This window comes from Trichechus manatus, unplaced genomic scaffold (genome assembly GCF_000243295.1).
Source record: "Trichechus manatus latirostris isolate Lorelei unplaced genomic scaffold, TriManLat1.0 scaffold00027, whole genome shotgun sequence".
Lineage (NCBI taxonomy): Eukaryota > Metazoa > Chordata > Mammalia > Sirenia > Trichechidae > Trichechus > Trichechus manatus.
The window spans coordinates 8414007-8438417 of record NW_004443963.1 but is presented as its reverse complement, the minus strand read 5'-3'; the positions used below and the strand labels follow the sequence as shown (position 1 = coordinate 8438417).

Here is a 24411-nt window from a genome sequence, read left to right as displayed (position 1 = left end):
TTAGATCCAGTGGCCCAGGCATGATATAGAAGACATTGAAGGGATCTGGTGGTAAGCTGAGAACAGGAAAAGAAGGAAAACTAAGTTGTCTCAATGAGACAGTTGTGAGATCTGTAGAAGTTTTCAATGGCACAGGAACACACTCGTGGTACAGCAGAAGCAGCATAGGATTTTGAAACAGACTATCTGGGTTCTTTCTAGCCACCTGAATTGGAAGAATTTGCTTAATCTCTCTGAAGACAAATTTCTTCATCTGTAAAATAGACATAATAATGGTGTATCTATCTCATAGGGTTACTGTAATTATTTAACATAGATAGCATCTGAGAGAACATATTGTAAGGTATAAAGCATCTTATATGTTACCTATTGGGAACCAGTACAGTGGAAGTAAAGAAAGCACCTTGGTCAAACACCAGCTCTCCCCCTTGTGGCTATGTGATCTTGGGTAAACTACCTGAAATCACTTGAGCCTCATTTCCTTGTCTCTAAAAACAGGGATAAGATCTAGAACTTATAAATATGAAATGTGATGATATATTAAAAAACCTCTAGTACAGTGCTTGTGGTAGAGTAGTAGACTAATGCATGTTACGTCATAAAAATAGCAATATGGACAAAAATAGAGAAATACTAGCAGGCATAGTCTACACAGGAAAAATATGGCCAGGAAGTTTTCATCTATAACTGTCTTTTAACGATAAAGTCATTTGAGAAATGGAAGTGGTGATGTTATAAACTAACACTGTAATTCTGTATTAATTCTATAGATTCTATAGTGTCCATTACTGAACACCTGTGTACAGCACCATTTACAGGCACACAACTCAAAATGTTCCTAATTTAAAATTCAAATGAATGCAAATTAATCAAAAGAAATAAATTCTATCCGAGTGATGAGAGGTCTATTTTTAGGGTGGGAAGCTATAAAAGAACATGACTCAAGTAATCTACAATATTAAGGAGAATGAATACATATAAAATGAATGAATAAGGAAGATGTCTTTCAAAGTACAGTAATTTAAGCTATGTATTAAAGGGCTGATGGAATAAATTTTAGCTAGGGAATTTAGTCAGAAAAAGCTTCTTGATAAACCTGAATGTTGGACAGTAAATGAAAAAAAAAAAAGACTGAGTGGCAGAAAGGAGATAGGAAGCTAAGTCAAATCGTGTACAACGTGACCAGAGGCAGACAGGCCTACAGCAAACTAGGAAGATCAACCAAAGCAGTTTAGAGTTCATATTAAAAAAAAACCTTTCTAACAATTAGAGCTATCCAACAGCAGAGTGGCTGTTGTGAGGTTCCCAACACTGTTTAAGTGTTTATTCAGAGGTGTGATGACCCTCGGTGAAGGATACCTTAGAAGGCATCACTATACTGGAAGATACCTTCTGGGTCTTACTACACTATGAGTTCCTTGAGGAGGAGCCCTGCAAAGATGATTACTGAAGGGAGAAAAGGAGACAGAGGACCTAGTTTCAGTCCTAGCTCTGCCACTCAGTTGAGGCCTTAGGCAAGTCAACATCTCAGTTTTCAATCTATAAATGGGGAAGTTGGTACACTGTAAATACCTGGTCAGCCAAGAACGCTTTAAGATCCCTAGGAGTTTTTAATTAGTTAAAGATGTACAAGTTCTCCATTTTCTTTAGCATATGATCAGATTTCATAAGGAAGAAAGAGCTAATTGCTGAGAAAAAGAATCCTTGTATTTTGGCAAAAAAAAAAAAAAAAAAAAAAAAATCTGAGAAATCTAAAAAAATTCTCAGCAGGCCCAAATTCTATAGGCTACGTACTGTACTGCCTATAGGGAGAGCTGACACTAGATATCCTATCCAGTCACTTACAGTGGAAAGCATGCTCTTCTGTTTCCTGTCAGTGTTGATAATTAGTTCAATGTCAAAGTTTTGTTATGCTCTGCATCAAACATTAGATGGCTAAAATCAGAAAATGAATAGAACCAATTCATAAGCTATATAAGTCAATCCAATTATTAATGAGTGACAGTATGGTGTAGTGCATGGGCTGAGTAGTCAGACTGCCTAGCCTGAATCATAGCCTCCCACTTCACCAGTTTCAGCAAATGATTTCTTTTTGTGCTTTAGTCTCCTTATTTATAAAATAAGCAAAATAATAGAACCTACTTTATTGTCTTACTGTAAGGATGAAATATGTTAATACACATATAGTGCTTGGAGTTGTGACGGGCAGGTAGTACATGTTAAAATAAATGTTACCTACTAGTATTTTTTTTAACAATAGTTTTACCTAGATAATCCACATACCATAAAGTTCACCCCATTAAAGTGAACAATTCACTGGTTTTTAGTGTATTCACAGAGTTGTTCAACCATCTAATTCCAGAATGTTTCCATCATCCCAAAAAGAAACACCATATCCATTAGCAGTAACTTCACATCTCTCCCTTCTCCCAGCCCCTAATCTACTTTCTCTCACTATGGATTTACCTACTCGGGCCATTTCATACGAAAGGAATCATACACAATGTAGTCTTTTGTGTCTGGCTTCTTTCATGTAGCATGTTTTCAAGGTTCATCAATGTTGTAGCATATATCAGTACTTCGTCCCGTTTTGTGGTTGAATAATATTCCATTACGTGGATATAGCACATTTGTTTATCTATTCATCACTTGATAGACACTTGGATTGTTTCCACGTTGTGGTACTTATGAATAATGTTGGTATAGACATTCATGTACAAGTTCTTATGTGGACATATGCTTTCATTTTTCTCCGACATATACTTAGGAGTGGAAATGCTGAGTCATCTGGAGCCCTGGTGGTGCAGTGGTTAAGAGCTCACCTGTTAACCACAAGGTTGGCAGTTCACATGCACCAGCCACTACTTGCAAACTCTATGGGGCAGTTCTATTTTGTTCTATAGGGTCGCTATGAGTTGGAAATAACTCGATGGCAACAGGTTTGGTTTTGGTATGATAACTCTGTATTTAACCTTTTAAGGGACCGAAAGACTGTTTTCTAAAGCGGCTGCACCATTTTACTTTCCTACCAGAGGTGTATAAGAGTTCTGATTTCTCCACATCCTAACACCTGATATTATCTGAGTTTTTTATTATATCCATTCTAATGGGTATGATGTGATATTTCATTATAGTTTTGATTCACATTTCCTGATGACTAATGATATAGAGCATTTTTTCATGTGTTTATTGACCATTTATATATCATCTTTGGAAAAATGTTAATTTAGATTCTTTGTCCATTTCTTAATTGGGTTATTAGTCTTATTACTGGGAGTTTTAAGAGTTCTTTATAGATTCTAGATACAGGTCGCTTATCAGATATGACTTACAAATACTTTCTCCCGTTCTGTGGGTTATCTTTTTTGCTTTCTTGATAGTGTCCTTTGAAGCACAAAAGTTTTTAATTTTTTTTTTTTTGTACTTCAGGTGAAGGTTTACAGCACAAATAGTTTCTCATTAAACAGCCAGTACACATTGTTTTATGATACTGGTTAACAACATGACACGTCAACACTCTCCCTTCTCGACCTGGGAGGCCTTTTTTTTGGTGAAAATATACATAGCCAAAGATATACCATTTCAAAAATTTCTACATGTAGAAAGTTTTTAAATTTTGATGAAGTTCAATTTATCTATATTTTTCTTTTGTTACTCATGCTTTTGGTATTATATTGAAGAATCCACTGAGAATTCCAAGGTTATGAAAATGAATACTTCTATGTTTTTTTCTAACTTTTTTTTTTTTGATCCATTTCAGTTAATTTTTGTACGTGGTGAGAGATAAGGACCCATTAATTGAAAAGACTATTCTTTCCCCGTTGAATAGTCTTGACACTCTTGCCGAAAATCAGTTGACCAGAGACATATGGGTTTACTTTTGGACTCTTAGGTCTATTACACTAATTTATACATCTATCTTTATACCAGCACCACCCTATCTTGATTACTGGTACTTTGTAATAAGTTTTGAAATCAGGAAGTGTGAGTCCTTTAAGATTGTTCTGGATATTCTGGGTTCCTGGCAATTCCAAATAAATTTTAGAATCAGCTTCCCAAATTTAGAACCCAGCTGAGGTTCTGAGAGGGATTGCACTGAATCTGTAGATCAATGTGAGGAATACAGACATCTTAACAATACTAAGTTTTTCAATTCATGAACATGGGATGTTTTCCTACTTATTTACATCTTTCATTTCTTTTAACAATGTTTTATAGTTTTCAGAATATAAGTCTTTAAGTTTTTTTGCATCAGTTCCTCTTCGATCTTCCTTATCCACTGTCCAGATTTCACATGCATATGAGGTGACTGAAAATATCATGGCTTGGGTCAGACGCACCTTAGTCCTCAAAGTGACATCTTTGCTTTTCGACACTTTAAAGAGGTCTTTTGCAGTAGATTTGCCCAATGCGATATGTCATTTGGTTTCTTGACTACTGCGTCCATGGGCACTGACTGTGGATCCAAGCAAAATAAAATCCTTGACAACTTCAGTCTTTTCTTCATTTATCATGATGTTGCTTATTGGTCCAGTTGTGAGGAATTTTGTTTTATGTTGAGGTGTAATCCATCCTGAAGGCTGTAGGCTTTGATTTTCATCAGTAAGTACTTCAATGCCTCTTCGCTTTAAGCCAGTGAGGTTATGTCATCTGCATATTGTAGGTTGTTAGTCTTCTTCCAGTCCTGATGCCATGTTCTTCTTGACACAGTCCAGCTTCTCAGATTATCTGCTCAGCACACAGATTGAATAAGTATGGTGAAAGGATACAACCCTGATGTACACCTTCCATGATTTTAAACCACACAGTATCCCCCTGTTCTGTTTGAACGACTGCCTCTTGATCTATGTACAGGTTCCTCATGAGCACGATTAAGTGTTCTGGAATTCCCATTCTTTGCAATGTTATCCATAATTTGTTATGATCCACACAGTCAAATGCCTCTGCATACTCAATAAAACACAGGTAAACATCTTTCTGGTATTCTCTGCCTTCAGCTAGGATCCATCTGACACCACCAATGATATCCCTCATTCTACGTCTTCTTCTGAATCTGGCTTAAATTTCTAGCAGTTCCCTGTCGATGTACTGCTGCAACTGTTTTTGAATTATCTTCAGCAAAATTTTACTTGTTTGTGATAGCAATGATACTGTTCGATAATTTCCACATTCTTTATGGATCACTTTTCTTTGGGATGGGCACAAATATGGATCTCTTCCAGTCAGCTGGCCAGGTAACTGTCTTCCAAATTTCTTGACATTGACGAGTGACCACTTCCAGCGTTGCATCCATTTGCTGAAACATCCCAATTGGTATTCCGTCAATTCCTGGAGCTTTGTTTTTGCCTTCAGTGCAGCTTGAACCTCTTCCTTCTGTACCATTAGTTCTTGAATATATGCTACCTCCTGAAATGGCTGAACATCAACCAATTGCTTTTGGTACAGTGACTCTGTGTACTCCTTCCATCTGCTTTTGACACTTGCCGCACTGTTCAATATTTTGCCCATAGAATCCTTTAATATTGCCAACTCCGGGCTTGAATTTTTTCTTCGGTTCTTTCAGCTTGACAAATGCTGGGCGTGTTCTTTCTTTCTGGTTTTCTAACCCCAGGTTCTTGCACATTTCATTATAATACTTAACTCTGTCTTCCCAAGCTGCCTGTTGAAATCTTCCATTCAGCTCTTTTACTTCATCGTTTGCTTCCATTCGCTTTAGCTACTCGACGTTCAAGAGCAAGTTTCAAAGTCTCTTCTGACATCTATTTTGGTCTTTTCGTTCTTTTTAATGATCTTTTGCTTTCTTCACATATGATATCCTTGATATCTTCCCACAACTCATCCGGTCTTCAGTCATCAGTGTTCAATGCATCAAATCTGTTCTTGAGATGGTCTCTAAATTCAGGTGGGATATATTCAAGATGGTACTTTGGCTCTCGTGGACTTGTTTTAATTTTCTTCAGCTTCAACTTGAACTTGCATATGAGAAATTGATGGTTTGTTCCGCAGTCGGCCCTTGGCCTTGTTCTGAGTGATAGTATTAAGCTTCTCCATTGTCTCTTTCCACAGATGTAGCTGATTTGATTCCTGTGTATTCCATCTGGTGAGGTCCATGTGTATGTCTGTCTTTTATGTTGTTGAAAAAAGGTATCTGCAATGAATAATTCATTGGTCTTGCAAAATTCTATCACACGATCTCTGACATTGTTTCTATCACCAAAGCAGTATTTTCCAACTACTGATCCTTCTTTGTTTCCAACTTTCACACTCCAATCACCAGTTAATTATCAATGCATCCTGACTGAATATTTAATCAATTTCAGATTGTAGAAGTTTGGAAAAATCTTCAATTTCTTCAGCTTTGGCCTTAGTAGTTGGTGCATAAATTTGAATAACAGTGGTAATTAACACCTTGTAGGCGTATGGATATTATCCTGTCACTGATAGCGTTGTACTTCAGGATAGACCTTGAAACGTTCTCTTTGACAATGAATGTGATGCCATTCCTCTTCAATTTGTCATTCTGGTATAGTAGACCATATGATTGTCTGATTCAAAATGGCCAATACAAGTCCATTTCAGCTCACTAATGCCTAGAATATCAATAAATATTTATCCATTCCATTTCATTTTTAATGAGTTCTGATTTTCCTAGATTCATATTTTGTGCATTCCACTTTCCAATTATTAATGGATGTTTGCAGCTGTTTCTTCTCATTTTGGGTTGTACCACATTAGCAAATGAAGACCCCAAAAGCTTTACTCCACCCACATCATTGAGGTTGACACTAATTTGAGGAGGCAGCTCTTCCTCAGTCATATTTTGAGTGCCTTCTAACCTGAGGGGCTCATCTTCTGGCATTATATCTGACAATGTTCTGCTGTTATCCATAAGGTTTTCACTGGCCAAACTTTTCAGAAGCAGATCCCTAGGTCCATCTTCCCAGTCTGTTTTAGTCTGAAAGCTCCACTGAAACTTGTCCACCATGGGTGACCCTGCTGGTATCTGAATTACCAGTGGCATAGCTTCCAGCATCATAGCAACACACAAGCCACCACAGTATGACAAACTGACAAATCGTGGCACTTGTATATAAATACTACTAATTTTTGTATTCTGATCTTGTATCCTGAGCCCTGGTGGTGCAATGGTTAAGCACTAGGGTGCTAACTGAAAGGTTGGTGGTTCAGATCCACACAGTAGCTACGCAGGACAAAGACCTGGTTATCTACTCCCCTAAAGATTATAGCCTAGGAAACCCTATGGGGCAGTTCTACTCTGTCACATGGGGTCACTATGATCCAAAATTGACTCAACAGCACCTAACAAAAACAATTTTTTAGTAGATTCTCTGGGATTTTCTATATACAAGATCATGTCTTCTGCAAATAGAGATTGATTTGTTTTCCAATCTGGATGCCTTTTGTTTCTTTTTCTTGCCTAACTGCCCTGACTTGGACTTCTAGTACAATGTTGAATAGAAGTGGTGCAAATGGACATCCTTGTCCTGTCCTTGAATTTAGGGAGAATGCATCCAGTCTTTCACAGGCAAGTACGTTAGCTGTGGAGTTCCTGGGTGACACAAACAGTTAAGCATTTGACTACTAGCCAAAAGGTTGGCAGGTCAAACCTACTTAGAGGTGCCTTGTAAAACAGGCCTGGTGATCTGCTTCTGAAAGGTCACAGCTCTGAAAACCCTATGAAGCAGTTCTACTCTGCACACATAAAGTCACTATGAGTTGGAATCAACAACAGCAACTAACAATGTTAGCTGTGGGTTTTTCGTAAATGCCCTTTATCAGGTTTAGGAAGTTCCCTTTTATTCCTAGTTTGCTGAGTGTTTTTATCATGAAAGGGTGCTGGATTTTGTCAGATGCTTTTTCTGCATCTAGTGACATGACCGTGTGTTTTTTTTTTCTATTCATATGGTGTACAACAAGAAGTGATTTTTGTATGTTAAACCAACCTTGTATTCTTGGGGTAAATCTCACTTGGTCACAGTGTATAATTCTTTTTATATGCTGCTGGATTTGGTTTGCTAATATTTTGTTGAAGATTTTTGTATCCATATCATAAGAGATGTTGTTGTTATTGGGTGCCATCAAGTCAGTTCTGACTCATAGGGACCTCACGTACAACAGAACGAAACACTGCCTGGTCCTGTGCTATCCTCACAATCATTGTTACACTTGAGCCCATTGTTGCAGCCACTGTGTCAATCCATCTTGTTGAGGGTCATCTTCTTTTTAGCTGACCCTCTACTTTATCTAGCATGATGCACTTCTCAGGGACTGATCCCTACTGCTAACAGGTCCAAAGTATGTGAGATGTAGGCTCGCCATCCTTGCTTCTAAAGAGCATTCTGGTTGTACTTTTTCCAAGATAGATTTGTTCATTCTCTTGGCAGTCCATGGTACATTCAATATTCTTCGCCAACACACACAATTCAAAGGCATCAGTTCTTCGGTCTTCCTTATTCATCATCCAGCTTTCGCATGCATATGAGGCAACTGTAAACACCATGGCTTGGGTCAGGCGCACCTTAGTCTTCAAGGTGACATCTTAGCTTTTCAACACTTTAAAGAGGTCTTTTGCAGCAGATTTGCCCAAGGCAATACGACTTTTGATTTCTTGACTACTGAAATCTTAAGCGATAGTGATCTTTAGTTTTCGGTTCTTGTGATACCTCTGAGTGGTTTTATTATCAGAATATTGGCCTCACAGAATGTGAGTTGAGAAGCACTGTCTCCTGTATATTTTGTAAGAGTTTATAAAGAATTGCTATTAATTCTTCTTTAAATGCCCGATAAAATTTACCAGTGAAGCCATCTGGCCATGGGCTTTTCTTTGTGGGAATGTTTTCATTACTATTTCAATCCCTTTACTCACTATAGGTGTATTCAGATTGTCTATTCCTCCTTGAGTCTGTTTGGGTAGTTTGTGTCTTTCTAGGAATTTGTCCATTTTATCTAAATTATCTAATTTACTGGCATATAATTATTCATAGTATTTATTCATAGTTTTCACTTCTGTAAGGTCAGTAGTAATGTCCTCTCTTTTATTCAGAAATAAAATTCTAGTAATTTGAATCTTCTCTCTTTTTTCTTGGATAATCTAGCTAAAGGTCTTTCAACTTTGTCTATCTTTTTAAAGAACCAGCTTTTGTTTTTACTGATTTTCTTGATCATTTTTCTGTTCACTATTTCATTAACTTCCATTCTTCCCATTACTATTTAATTCCTTCTGCTTGGTTTAGTTTTAGATTGCTCTTCTTTTTCATGTCTAACAGTGGAAGGTGAAGTTAGTGGTTTGATATGTTTCTTTTTTTTTTATTCAGCCATTTACAGCTATAAATTTCCCTCTCAGCACTGCTTCAGCTGCATCACAAATTTTTGCATGTCATGTCTTCATTTTTATTCATCTTAAAGTATTCTGTAATTTCTCTTTTGATTTGTTTGGCCTATTGGTTATTTAGGAATGTGTTGTTTAATTTCTACATGATTGTGTTTTGCAAATTTCTTTCTGCTATTAATTTCTAATTTCATTCTATTGTGGTCAGAAAATATACATTGTATTATTCTTATCCTTTTAAACGTACTTAGGTTTGCTTTATGGCCTAGAATATGTTCTATCTTGGAGAATGTTCCATGTTCAACTGAGAAGAATGCATATTCTGCTGTTGTTGGGTGGACTATTCTATAGACGGTGTTATGTTCAACTAGTTTATAGTCTCATTCAAGTCTTTTATTTCCTTGTTGATCTTCTGCCTAGTTGCTCCATCCGCTATTGAAAGTAAGGTATTGAAGCTTCCAGTTATTATTGTTGAATTGCCTACTTTTCCCTTTATTTTTGCTTCAGGTATTTTGGTGCTCTGTTAGGTGCATATGTGTCTATAACTGTTATATGTTTCTCCTGTATTGACCACTTTATCATTACAAAAATGTCCCTCTTTATTGGTAGTAACATTTCTGTTTTAAAGTCTATTTTGTCTGATATTAGATAGCCACTCCAGCTTGCTTGTGCTTGCTGTTTGCATAATATACCTTTATCCATTCTTTTACTTTCAATCTATTTGTATCTTTGAGTCTAAAATGTGTCTCCTGTAGACAGTATATAGTTAGATCTTGTTTTTTATCCAGTCTGACAATCTTTTTGCCTTTTGTTTGGACTGTTTAACCCATTAACATTTAACGTTATTAATGATATAGCTGGATTCACGTTGGCCATATTACTTTTGTCTTCTGTATGTCTCATGTAACATTTTAACTTCTTTGATGCTTTTTTTCACTATAGTTTTTTGAATTATTTCCTTAGTGGCTGTTCTAGGGCTTACCATTAACGTCTAAACTCATCAGAATCAGTTTCAGATTTATACTAACTTAAATCCAATGAGATATAGAAACGTTACTCCTATGTAGTTCTATTCCTTTTTTCCTTCTTTATGTGGTATTGTTGTTGTTGTGTCCCGTCAAGCTGATTCCAACTCGTTGTTGTTAGGTGCCATCGAGTCGGTTCTGACTCATAGCGACCCTATGTACAACAGAATGAAACACTGCCCGGTCCTGTGCCATCCTCACAATCATTGTTATGCTTGAGCCCACTGTCGCAGCCACTGTGTCAATCCATCTCATTGAGGATCTTCCTCTTTTTCACTGACCCTCTACTTTACCAAGCGTGATGTCCTTCTCCAGGGACTGATCCCTCCTGACACGTCCAAAGTATGTGAGACCTAGTCTCGCCATCCTTGCTTCTAACGACCATTGTGGCTGTACTTCTTCCAGGACAGATTTGTTTGTTCTTTTGGCAGTCCATGGTACACTGAATATTCTTCGCCAACACCACAATTCAAAGGTGTCAATTCTTCGGTCTTCTTTATTCATCGTCCAGCTTTCACATGCACAGGAGACAACTGAAAACACCATAGTCTGGGTCAGGTGCACCTCAGTCTTCAAGGTGACATCTTTGCTTTTCAACACTTTAAAGAGGCCTTTTGCAGCAGATTTGTCCAATGCAATGCATCTTCTGATTTCCTGACTGCTGCTTCCATGGGTGTTGATTGTGGATCCAAGGAAAATAAAATCCTTGACAACTTCAATCTTTTCCCCGTTTATCATGATATTGCTTATTGATCCAGTTGTGAGGATTTTTGTTTCCTTTATGTTGAGGTGTAATCCATCCTGAAGGCTGTGGTCTTTTATCTTCATCAGTAAGTTCTTCAAGTCCTCCTCAGTTTCAGCAAGCAAGGTTGTGTCATCTGCATAATGCAGTTTGTTAACGAGTCTTCCTCCAACTCTGATGCCACATTCTTCTTCATATAGTTCAGCTTCTTAGATTATTTGCTCAGCATGCAGACTGAATAGGTATGATGAAAGGATACAACCCTGACGCACACATTTCCTGACTTTAAACCCCGCAGTATCCCCTCATTCTGTTCAAACGACTGCCTCTTGATCTATGCACAAGTTCCTCATGAGCACAATTAAGTGTTCTGGAATTCCCATTCTTCTCAATGTTATCGATAATTTGTTATGACCCACACAGTCAAATGCCTTTGTATAGTCGACAAAACAGAGGTACACATCTTTCTGGTATTCTCTGCTTTCAGCTAGGATCCATCTGATATCAGCAACGGTATCGCTGGTTGTCATAAAGTGACCCTTTATGACAGAGTAGAACTGCCCCACAGGGTTTCTCAGGCAGTAATCTTTACAGGAGCAGATTGCCAAATCTTTTCTCCTGCAGAGCTGCTGGTAGGTACAAACTGCCAACTTTTAGGTTAACAATCAAGTGCTTAACCACTGCCCACCAGGGCTCCTTTATGGTATCAGTGTTATATATTTTATCTATAAATGGCACAAACCCAACAATATATTGTTATAATTATTACTTTATATAATTTCATGTCTTTTAAAGAAGCTGAGAGGAGAAAGGAAAGCAAGTATATCTGTATAGCTTTTGTTATATTAGCATTTTTATTTATCATTTCTGGCTTTATCTGTTCTTGTGGGTCTGAGTTAACACCTGGAGTCATTCCCTAGTCTAATACAGCTTTGCTCCAACTCACCTCCTTTGTGTTGTTTCTGGAAAAAAGAACTTGTACTTATTCTGTCTTTTATAATTACATAATTATCTTTAACAGTGCTCTTTGTTTTTTCGTGTGTGGATTCAAATTACTGTCTGTGGTCACTTGTTTTGAAGAACTTCCTTTAATATTTCTTGCAAGGTGGATGTGCTAGCAACAAATTATCTCAGTTTTTATTTATATGGGCAGTCTTTATTTTGCCTTCACTTTTGAAAGACAGCTTTCCTTGATATAGGATTCTGGACTGACAGTTTTTTCTTTGAACACTTTGAATGTTATCCCATGGTCTTCTTGCTTCCATTTTTTCTGCTGAGAAGTCAACTGTTAATCTTATTGAAGTTCCCTTGTAAGTAACAAGTCATTTTTCCTTTTGCTGCTTTCAAGATTTTCTTATCTTTAGCTTTTACCATTTTTACTATGATGTGCCTGTGGATTTCTTTGCATTTGTCCTACTTGGAGTTCACTGAGCTTCCTTGATGTGCAGATTAATGCTTTTCAATTAAATTTAGAAAGTTTTCCATTATTTCTCCAAACGCTTTCTCTGCTTTTCTCTCCTTTCCTTATAGTACTCCTATTATATGTATGTAGGTATGCTTAATAGTGTCCCACATGTCTCTGAGGCTCTGTTCATTTTTCTTCATTCTTTTTTCTCTTAGCTCTTTGGATTATATAATCTATCAATCTATTTTCAAGTTCACTAATTCTTTTGCTAATTCAAATCTACTCTTCAGTCCCTCTAGTGAGTTCATTTCAGTTATTATACTTTTAAAAATCCAGAATTTTCATTTGATTCTTTTTTTTTAATAACTTCCATCCCTTTATTGATATTCCCCATTTGATGTGATATTGTTAATACACCTTCCTTTACTTCTTTAATCATGGTTTCCTTTAGTCCTTTGGACATATTTATAATGGCTACATTGAAGTCTGTTATATGTGACATCTGGCTGCTCTCACAGGTAGTTTCTGTTGCCTGCTTTTTTCCCCCCAACGTATAGGTCATTTTTTCTTATTTGCTCTGTGTGTGTGTGTGTGTGTGTGTGTGTGTGTGTGTGTGTACACATATATATATAGGCAGGGGACTGAATATTTTAAATAATATAGCAACTCTGGTATTGGTCTCCTCCATCTGAGGCTATTTAATGTTTTCTGCTTGTTTACTTGTTTAGTGACTGGCTGAATTATTTTAGTGAAGTCTATTCCCCCCAAGTCCCTCAGTGTGAAGTCCCTGATGTTCCTCCTTAGGGGATACACTTTCGACATGCCCACAGGCACCCTGGGATGACAGGAGCTTTGACAGGACTCTCTTTACCTAACCACACCCAGCTGTTAAGCTCTTTTAATTGTCAGCTGATTGCTCTATTGTGTTCAGCAATGCTCTGGGGCATAAACTGCTCCACAAACTGGTCTAATCAAATTAGGGCTCCTTTGAAGGGACAGTTCCTGAGATCAGTATTTGAGCTTTGTTCTGACCACTGGAGGGCTCCTCCCACCTGTCTCTTTCCCTCTTTCTCTGCAGCAAATTAGGTAGCCTTTAGATTAGCCTACAACAAAAAATGAAACCCTGGTAGCGTAGTGGTTAAGTCCTACGGCTGTGAACCAAAAGGTCGGCAGTTTGAATCCACCACAGGTGCTCCTTGGAAACTCTATGGGGCAGTTCTAATCTGTCCTCTGGGGTCGTTATGAGTTGGAATTGACTCAGAGGCAACCTAACAAGAAAACAAAGCCCATTATTGCTGTTGAGTCGACTCCGACTCATAGCGACCCTACAGGACAGAGTACAACTGCCCTATAAGACTTCCAAGGTTGTAAATCTTTACAGAAGCAGACTATCACACTTTTATCCTATGGAGTGGCTGGTGAGTTTGAACTGCCGACCTTTTGGTTAGCAGCCAAGCACTTAACCACTGTGCCACAGGGCTCCTAGTTAGCCCATATCTCCAATGAACTTATCAATCTCCTCCCAATTGCCTTTTACCACAACCTCCACTGGTTTTGAGTGTACCCTTAAACTTGAACTTATGAAATCAGTTCCTTTGGGGAGAGATCTCTGTTCTAAGGCCTGCTTCTCCCTTGAGTTTTAGTAGATTTTCTTCATCTGCTGTATGCCCTTAAGACTATTTCCAGAAACTTTAAATATTCTGTTTTTAAAATGATTTTCACCAGTTTCACTGGGAAACGGGTCCACAGAACCCCTTGTGCTGTCATGCTGGAAGCGGAACTTCTTGATGAGCTGCTGTATGAGAAAGAGCATCTGAAACTCTAAAGTACTATAAAGTGAAGGACAGTACTCTTATCACTCCAAGACAAGAATCCTAAAAAGTTATCTAAGTATCATGTATGTGCTGCCACATCCAGGGTTTACTAAATCAGAAAGGGCTGTCCTACCATTTCTCCCTAGATTTAGTCCTTTGATGCCTTGGCAAAAACATCTAAAATGAAAAATGGAGTCTGAAATAAAATTTAAATTGTTTTATTTGAACTCCTGTGAGGCATTCAACCTGTCCTGTGATATAACTTAGCCCTTTTAGGCAAGTTTTGTGCCAGATCCCAGCTGGACAGAAACTTTAAAAACTAAAAAATTTAGGATATGCTTTTGTTATTGTGTGTGTGTTTTAAAGAGATTAAGATACTGAAAATGATTATCTTTAAGGATATTGTTTTCTAAATGAGAACTGTACTTATTCATGTATCAAAACATTTCCTAAGGTGAATACATCAAAGAAATTCTGAGTCAAATTATCATTTTGTTTTAGTGAAAATTGGAGTTTGACAATTTCAAATGACTAAAATAAGTGTAAAGTGCTTTCAGAGCAAGCATCCATGCCTCAAACTATTCCCAAGTATGGATTCACTGTCTAGGACTGATGGTCCTATCTTGGCACACTTTCCTTGGGGGAATCTAACATGGAAATTTACCCATTCATTTTCTACAGTCCACAACAGCAATCCTCAGCATGCATTTGTAGCTTACGAAAGTGCCAAGCAAAACACCACAGGCAAACAGTCAACGTAGAAACCAAGGCCTAACATAGTACCTGGCACACAGGAATTGCTAAAAAAAAGTATTTGTGGACTACAGAGATCTCTAATATGCCAAGTATGTCCAAATCTAGAGGGGGAAACAGTAAAAAGAATAAATATTTTGGGAAGTTAAAAATATAGAGAAGTACAAAAACAATATCCATATTACTATTCAGATAGCCACCATTTAGTAGAGTTCTTTCTAGTCATTTTTCTTTGTATAGTATAGAGTTATTAGTTTTACACAGCTGTAATCATACTATATGCATACTTTTGTATTATGAGTTTTCATGATACAATCTTATGAGATGTGCTTGAGATTCTGCTGTATAGTAAAAAGAGTATCAAACACAAAGCCAAACATTATGTACAAGTCCAAGGAATTCTGGTCTCTACTCAGTCTCTGAATTCCCTTTAACAGACTTTTTTTGTAGGTGCCTATTTTGTGGAGAACACAGAGCTGAGGGCTGAAAACAGAAAGATAAATAAGCCAGAGTTCTTGTCCTCAGAGAGCTCACAGTCTCAGTTCAGGCCCCACAGAAATATGGCCTTAATTGCATGAGTTTGCACAACACAGAGAAAATGAAATAAATGTTTAAATTCTGGCAATTTTTAATTTTATTCTTTTGAGGAAAATTACTATGTACATAAAGATTTATCTCAAATAACAACTGAAGGTTGTATTCTTATAGGTAAAGAGCTGCCATTCTTTTACTCGTTTTATAACATGTCCTTTTCAACTTTTATTGTGATTAGTACTCTTTATTGGTGTTGAGGTCAGTTTTGTTTTAAACAAATACAAGAGCTTTCATTTCCTCAAGATAAATTTTCAGATTATTCATTATATTCCCCCTATCCCATGAATTTGCATGATATATTTGTTTATGTGCTGGTAGATAATCAGTCTACCAATGTAAGTAGAGGATGTAAAGCAAATGCTTCAATAAGCGCAGGTGCCTATATCCAAATATACAGTGATCCACATGCACCTGGAACTATTTGCATTATACGCACAAACATCAGGAGTTGTATCTGACTACTTCTCCAGGAAAATGTAAGCAGTCCTAGTAATTTTCTTTACTATCTTCCAATTTAAGTCTAGTTGCCTAAATGGTGTCTCAAGTATGAAATAAGAGATTAAACAAGGCACTGGATAATTTCAAGCCTTCTGAAATATACTTCAAAGGTAATGAGAGGGAGCTGTGGAGCAATAAGCAGTAAAGAGCAGCACATAATAATCAGGAAATCTGCTTTCTAGTTCAGGCTCTACTACCTCCTAGTTGTGGAAGCACTAGTAAGTTGCCATTAATCTGAGTCTTGGTTTTCTTATTCATAAAACAGGGATGGGGATATCCTCATCATACTTACTGTATTACTGGTGAGAAGCGTATCTTTGCGCAAAACACTATCTAAATGTTAGGAATTAGGTCTAAGGATCATCAATGTATAACCACTTCCTAAAAAGCTCAGTAAAATTAAGTTTTGTTTTTTTGAAGGGTACCCTTCCATCACACTTACTTCTAAGGAGTCAACAAAGGTTTTTACATAAGAAAGGCAGTGTTCTGTTGTGTTCTTTAAAGACATGGCACCAGTAGTTTATCGAAAGGGGTGCTGCTGTTACCAAGGAGCTGCTGGAAGAAGGCTCCAGAGACATGTTTAGGAAAGAGAAAAAGAGAACTAGGGCAGCAAAACAAATTGGGCAGTAACTTGAGTTCCTCTTCTTTTCAGATTGTGTTTAATGTGGAGAGATGCCTACCATTCTATGTATCTCTACATCGAGAACTTAAAAACTGTTAAACGTAGCTCCTTTAGAGCTGTCCAATAGTTTTGATTTCAAAATCTAAAAGTGGCCTTTCACTTAGGTATGATAAAGAGTCACTAATGGTTTTAACCCTTGGAGACTGAACTGGCTTTGTCCGTCAATGTTCATCCATTAATGAAGATTACCTAGCTAGATCCCTAATGACATTTGTTTATGTCAGATTTCCCAGGAAGCAGTAATCTATACACTATAACTTCGAGTAAGCACTGGTATAGCAGTTACTCCTTCCAAAGATCTAAAATGTGATAGAAGACTATATTTTGAAAATGTCAAGTTTTGCTACTGCTATACTGGAAATAATATAGACACACTCTATTAATAACTTTGTGGGAAATTTATCTCCTTCAACTAAAATTTATATGGGGTAGAAGGAATCTCTTTTTAATGTACTTATTTTGACCAACAAATTGCCAAATATTCTAAGGTCAGATTCCAAGGGAATCACAAATTTACGATGTGGTATAGATTCCTAACTAAACAAACAACAGCTGCCTTCCTAGCCTAATACCTATCATGAATGTGTCAAACACAATGTTCTTTTTAACACCTTGCTTTTCTTCACTTAGCTCTCTCCCCCAGTAGAACATAACAGCATCTCTGCCCTCCCTCTCTTTCACATCATAGTATTTCATTATGTGAGTGTGCCATAGTTTCTTAAATATTCCCTAATTACAGGACACTTGGTTGTTTCTAATCCCTTGTATTTATGTACAATGCTTCAATAAATAACTTTTGTTTACTTGGGTTCAATCTATGCACAGGACAGATTTCTAGAAGTGAGACTGCTGGGTTAAAGGGTGAAATCAATCTGTAATTTTGGTAGATACTGCCAGTTTCTCCTCCACAGGGACTGTGCCATTTTGCACTACCACCTAATGCATGAGTACTCATTTCCTGAAGACTGTTCATAAAAATACACCTGATTGGATTGGACCCCACCCCCTAAATTCTGACTCAATAGATATGGGTTGGGCTGGAGCAGGTATATCTTGAAAAAGCTTCCCGTAGAGTACATCCCTGGTTGAGAATCCCTGCTGTAAAAGGTACTCTATTCTTGTTTGCACTGTTCAAATCCAAGAGAAAGTCAGTTAAACCTTTAACTTCCAAAGTTTATACTCCATGGTCACTCATTCAACAAATATTTTTCTGAGTGTCTATAACGTGCTGGGCACGCTAGATGTCAGGGATATAAAGATAAGTAACAGTGCCTGTCATCAGGGCGAGCTCAAGGTTTAATCAAGTGAGACATATTAAGAGATAATGTATAAGTATAGTGTTAGAGGTTTACACTAGATTTTATGGGAATATTGAAGAGGAGTACTTGACCCTAATAGGGGTGCCAGAGGAGGGTTCCTGAAGGCGATGCTCCAGAGCTGAGTAGGAATTAATCAGACGACAAGAAAAAGAGGTAAGAGGGAGATGCATTCTAGGTAGAAAACAACATAAGCAAAGGTGGGAAGTAAGAAACTGAAGGGACGTGTATTTGTGTTTGACTGGAAACATCATATATTTCTAGAGGATACAAAGGAGAGAGAAGTTGGAGATAGGCTGCAAAAGTAGGCAGAGAGTAGATCACTAAATACCTAGTATGTCATGTTAAGAAGCTGGAGCTTTGTTCCGTAGGCAAAGAAAAGTCACCGAAGGGTTTTAGGGCTGGGAGTGATATGGTCAGATTGCTGTTTTAGACCTATGGACTATGTACTGGAAGGGCACATAACTGGAGAAAGAAAAAACAGTTAGGAAACCACTGCAGTAATCCAGATGAATGCTTGAACTGGGGCAGGGGTTAAAGATAGAAAGGACCGAAGAAATCTTAAGAGGTAAAATGAACAGGACTTAACACATTGGATATGGGGTGAAGGTGAATGGGGCAATGATTCCAAGGTGTTATCAACCCACTACCAATAAAGCACTGGATTTAAGCTATTTTTCCAGCATCAGTGATAGGTTTATACTGTTTAGTCTTACTCTTTTACCTAGTCTTGCATTTGTGAGGCTAGGGATAGGTGTATGGAGGCAAGCAAAACAAACTGGTGAGCTTGTCCTTATTAGCATCATGCTCTAATCAACTACGTAAATAACAATAGGCAACCCCAACAGGCAAGCGTAACATTACATGGTCATATCTCTCATACACCTTCTCTTACAGGAACTCCTCTACTGAGTTTCTTGACTCCATTTTTCTCTATGCTTCTGAAGTCAGTGATCCTAGACAGCTGATGACAACATAAATAACTGCCAGCACAGGGAAGGATATGTGGTTCAGGGGCAGCAGCAAGAACAACTGCATTCCCCAACCGTAACCCACTCTGGCCAAGCTGTACAAGATTAGTAATACATTTTGGACAACCTACAGTCCTGCCAGCAAACATCAGTCTCTGGAGGTGAGAAGATCTGGGGAAGAGAGCCTCCTCTGAGCCCTTCCTATACCCGATTTACACAAGCCTCATGGTCCTGCGGAGCCCTGATGGCACAGTGGTTAAGAGCTATGGCTGCTAACCAAAAAGTCGGCAATTCGAATCCACCAGCCGTTCCCTCGAAACCCTATGGGGCAGTTCTACTCTGTCCTACAGGGTTGCTATGAGTTGGAAACAACTCGACGGCAACGGGTTTGATTTTTTTTTGTTTTGGTTTTTTAATGGTCCTGCAGGGAAGGCGTAGGAGAAAGCTGTGTGTCATCTGTAACAAAACTGGCATCTGTCTCTCTTCTCAGAGTTCCTAAAAAACAAACTAAAAGGAAACTAAAAACTAATCAAAGCCCATCAGATGAAAACAAGTCCATAAGTGAAATACACACACACATACACACACAGAATAATAAGCTACATCAAGGCTTACCTTTCTTTTATCTTCATCTGTTGATTCAAATTTGAAAGTAGCCCTATGCTGAGGGGGAAAGAAAAGAGAATGTCATTTTAAATATTTTAATTTTGTCTATGTTTAAAAAATACATGAAATAATGTCCCTGTAAAAATGTTGTCTTCCCATCTTGTATCTCAATATTCCTATTAAAGTGAGATAGGCATGTGAGCAAATAATTACAAAGCAGTGTGAAAAGCCTACAGTAGAAACAGATACAAAGGAACAAAAAGAACCAAGTCACTAACTCTGCACAGGGAAACCGGAATGCTTTACATAGAGTACACAGCATTTGAGCTGGGCCTTGGGGGATGAACAGGAGTTTGCCAGGAGGCAGATGGAAAGTATACAAGAGACAGAAACAAAGGCTCAAATGTGTGAAACTGTGTGATATATTTGTGAAATAAGCAGCTCTATGAGACTGGAGAATAGGACACATGTTAGGAGGTGGGGGAGTGGAGAAAGATGAGAACGGAAAAGGAGACTGGACAGATTTGTAAGGGCCTTTCAATGCTGGTAAGGCGTCTATATTTTCTTTTTCATAAGCAATAAGAAATTATCAGAGAAATTTGAATATGTTGGTATTTTAGAAAAATAATTCTGTAATAATGAGGGTTTAAATCATGACTCCACCACATACTAGCTCTGTGACCTTGAGCAACTTAAACTCTAACTGGTTTTCTCATTCAAAAATGGAGAAATAAGAGTACCTAGTTCACAGGAATGCTGTGAGGGTTAAAAGAGGTAAGGCAGCACTATCTCAGTGCCTGGCACACATAATAAACACCCAGTCAATATTAGAGTTATAATGATGATGATGTCAATGACATCATAACTGGAAAAGAAGAGAGCTTATCATGACTATCCTGAAATGACTGGCAACACTGTATTTTCCACTGTGTAGTTAATGTAGAAGAGAATGGAAGATAGAGTAATTAGGCTTGCCCACTGTTACAGAATGAGTGATGGTACCAAAAAAATAGAATATGTAACTCCTCATTCTCAAGTTTATTCAGATACAAGTGCTCCTGTGAATCTTAAGCTTTCCTTTAAAAAAAAAAAAAAAAAATTCCAGTGAACTCCTGGCAACCCACTAGGAGTTGAGTACACTAAGTACTAACGATATCATCATCATAGGTGGTTCTGCATTGACAACTTTGTAGAAGAAGCAATTTTTGAAATTAAATGAGATAGAGAAGGTTTGGCAGAGAAGCAGTTCTAAACGTGAAAAATGGTCAGAGGGAAGACTTAGCGGTAAGAGAGAAGGGCCATTTGAGGAGAACCTAAGGGAGGCTGGTTGCCTGGAATATGGTATGCAAAACAATTAAAATAGATGAAGTAAGGTAGTAAGGGCTTAGATATAAAATTTTATACCTGACCTGGCATATGGGTGGCTGGCAACAGGGCAAGACTCTGAGGGAGGTGTGGACAGTAGAGAATTTTGGAAGAATATTTTGAGCACTAGCTCACAGGGCAGATCAAAAATGACAGCAAGATGGAGGATATAAAGCCCCGAGAGAAATACGCACAAATAATCTAGGCATGGTATTGCTGGTGGCAGTATAAATTGACACAAACCTTAAAAAGCAAAGTGATTTGGCAACACATATAAGAAGCCATAAAAATATTCATATCCTTTGACCCAGAACTCCCACTCCTAGGAAGTTATACTAATGAAATCATCCAGATGGAGAGAAAAATTATATATGTAAGCATATCCTCTGCAGTGTTATCTAATGTCATGGAAAAAAAGAGAGAGAACTTGAGTATCCAACAACCAGAGGCTGATGAAATCAATTGTTGTGCATCCGCTTGATAGAATATTACACAGCAATTTTTAAAAATGATGGCTGTGAAGCTCTGTAGCAACACGGAAAATTACGATGGCATCAAGTGGAAAAATAGTAAAACATCATATTATATGTCTATGATGATAGTAACTACATAAATACATGAATGCATAAGAACAAAGACTTGAGTGTTAAAATACAAAAGTAAAAGCAACTGTATGAGGTGGTGGAATTTCTGGTGATTTCTTTTTTAAAACTTACTATTGCTTTTTTTTTTTAAATAATAAGAGTTAATTTTAAAATAAAGGATAAAGAATAAATGAACGAATGAAGAAAGTAAGGAAGGACAGATAAACAAGTTGTAAATCTGAGGGCTATAACTAAGTAAGTATTAAAAGATAAAGAAGCACCAGACATCAGACTAAGGTTGTAAACTAAAACTTAATAAGGTCTAATGCTGTTGTTGTTAGGTGCTGTTGAGTCGGTTCTGATTTATAGCGACCCTATGTACAACAGAACAGAACACTGCCCAGTCCTGCACCATCAAATAAATAATTGCACATAGAAACAAGGAAAAGTTTAATTTTTAGCATTATATATGAAATACCAATTCTATAAATTATCTGGAATAATGTATCTAGTTGCCAGTATATTGGTTTTCCCCAGACGCTTTTTGGCACTTAAGGTGAGGGGATAGGGAAAAAAAAAGGACAGTGGAAAAAAAAAAAGTTTTCTGGAAAATACAAAAATATCTTTTAAACAGCTCCTATGTAGAATTAATCTTTTAAGGTGATAATTTAGAATAGCACAAAGGACTGACTTTTCTGTTACTTTTTAAATGCAAGGCTGATCCTGTCATAAAACCACAATATTAAAAAAACAAACAAACAAACACTTCCAAAAGCCCTGTCTCTTAACTAGCATAAGGGCTTAATTTAATTAGAAAATATATTGGTATGTGAGTCAACACAAATTGGATTTTGAATGTGCCGATCTATTCAGAAACTCAGCCCTCTAAGACTGTTGGATCCAAAAGATGCTGGCTTCTATAAGGCTGGCTTCTTTTATCCAACTTTGATTATATCTAACCCGTTCTGTACCCCTAAACCTTACTCTCTCCTCTTTCCAAGGGTGAAAGTGGGAAGGGAGGTTTGGACAGCAGCTAGCGTTTCTGGCTGTAAATGTCTTTCCAGAACTGTTAGCTAACAGTCAACCACCTCACACCTTTATATGTTTCATTTCCAGATGAACAGGAGCAACAAGTAGAATATAAACTAGAGTAAAACCATTGTTCAATTTAGAGACCGAGTAAGCTAGAAACAACAGCTCAGTGACACACACAGAATCATTTATGAGGACTGGCCATAGTAGGTTTTATATGCTATGAACAGGCTCTAAAAAGCTTAGGGTCTGGAAGTCAGATAGCCTTGGTTTTGAAATCCAGTCCTGCTGCTTACTAACAGTGTGAACTTGGTCAAGTTATTTAACCTTACTATCCCTCAGAGTCTCCTTATCTTTATTTATAGCACCTTCCACATGGTAGGTGCTCAATAAATGGTCACTACTATTACTTTTCATGGCCTATTATGGGGCATTTAGCCAAATACCAACCTACTAAAGAACTAGGAGTTACTTCATAGATTTCCAATCCAAAAAATACACACAAACAGTACTGATAAATGGGAATTAATCTAACTGGGGTGATGTGTGTATGTGTATGTGTGTTAAGTTTCCCAAATTGAGATTACTTCTAGAACTACACACCAATAATCAAGACTATATAAACCAATCTGGAAATAAGAACAAGGTACAACAAAGGAGCCCACTAACATGTTCCTATGCAAAAACCTACAGTGTGAACTCAGACTCAGAACTCAACCTCGATCAAAGGGGAAAACAAAAAGTCCTCTGATTTAGTCGAAGATATTTATATAACCCTATTCAAATGTGGAGGCTTTATTTCTAGAACTGTCCCAATATTAGGCCTCTATCAATCAGGCACATAATCCAGACACATAAACAAAGACCTCACTGCTATCAGCACAATTTCCTTTCCTAAGAAGACTACCCTTGGACACCTACGTATTTGCCTGTCTTATATGCTTTTTACTCTTCATTTGGCCATAAACTTGCCATACTTCCAAAATGGAATCCTGCTGGAGTCTGTTATGGCCACCAATCCATCTCTCTGATTATCATCATAGTTGGTAAACTCTAGACCTCAGTTTCTTCATCTATTAAAGGAGGGGCTTGGACTCAATTATTTTTGAGGTTCCTTCTAGTCTAAATATCCTGTGTGCACCCTGGGACCGTTGATCACTATTTGCTGTTGATAATCATGATAATGATGACAACCAATCTCCCTACTAAGTCTGTTATCAGAACAGACCCTGAAGGAGGACAAGGAGCCTAGACAGCCCACAATTAATAGCCCATTCTATAACTGGAGTGGAGGTGATTAGAGCCCAACAGTAGCCAAAGGATATAGTATACTGCTCCTAAAAAACTTCCTCTTCTGTGCTTGAAGACACAGAATAGACAAGGGTAAAGACTCCATGTCCCTGCAAAAAGAGCCCTGCATATGGAATGTGAAGACTAGGTCTGCCACTTTTCAGCTATGTGCCCCTAAGCACAGAGACAGTCATTTTGTTTCTCTGACCCTCAATTTCCCATTAAAAAAAAAAAAAAAGAGAATACTCTCATCTCTCTCCTAAGTAATAAGAGGGTTATATGTGACGACATATGTGAAGATACTTAGAAACATGGTACCTGGCAGGGATTCAACAAATGTTAACAAGTGAATCAAGGAGTGAAAACAACCAACCACTCCTATTTT

The 24411-nt window shown here is 37.6% G+C and overlaps 1 protein-coding gene across 8 annotated transcripts in view; it reads right to left on the bottom strand.

The window, feature by feature from the left end:
- Positions 1–24411, bottom strand: part of RIC8B (RIC8 guanine nucleotide exchange factor B) — a 142866-nt gene that overhangs the window by 113885 nt on the left and 4570 nt on the right. For all 8 annotated transcript variants that reach the window (XR_002823651.1, XR_002823648.1, XR_002823649.1 and 5 more), the window contains exon 2: positions 19765–19812. Coding sequence is in view for 4 of the 8 variants with exons in the window: in XM_004373790.2 (XP_004373847.1) it covers positions 19765–19812 (48 nt within the window). In the remaining 4 variants the exon portion in view is untranslated. The remainder of the gene's footprint in view (positions 1–19764; positions 19813–24411) is intronic.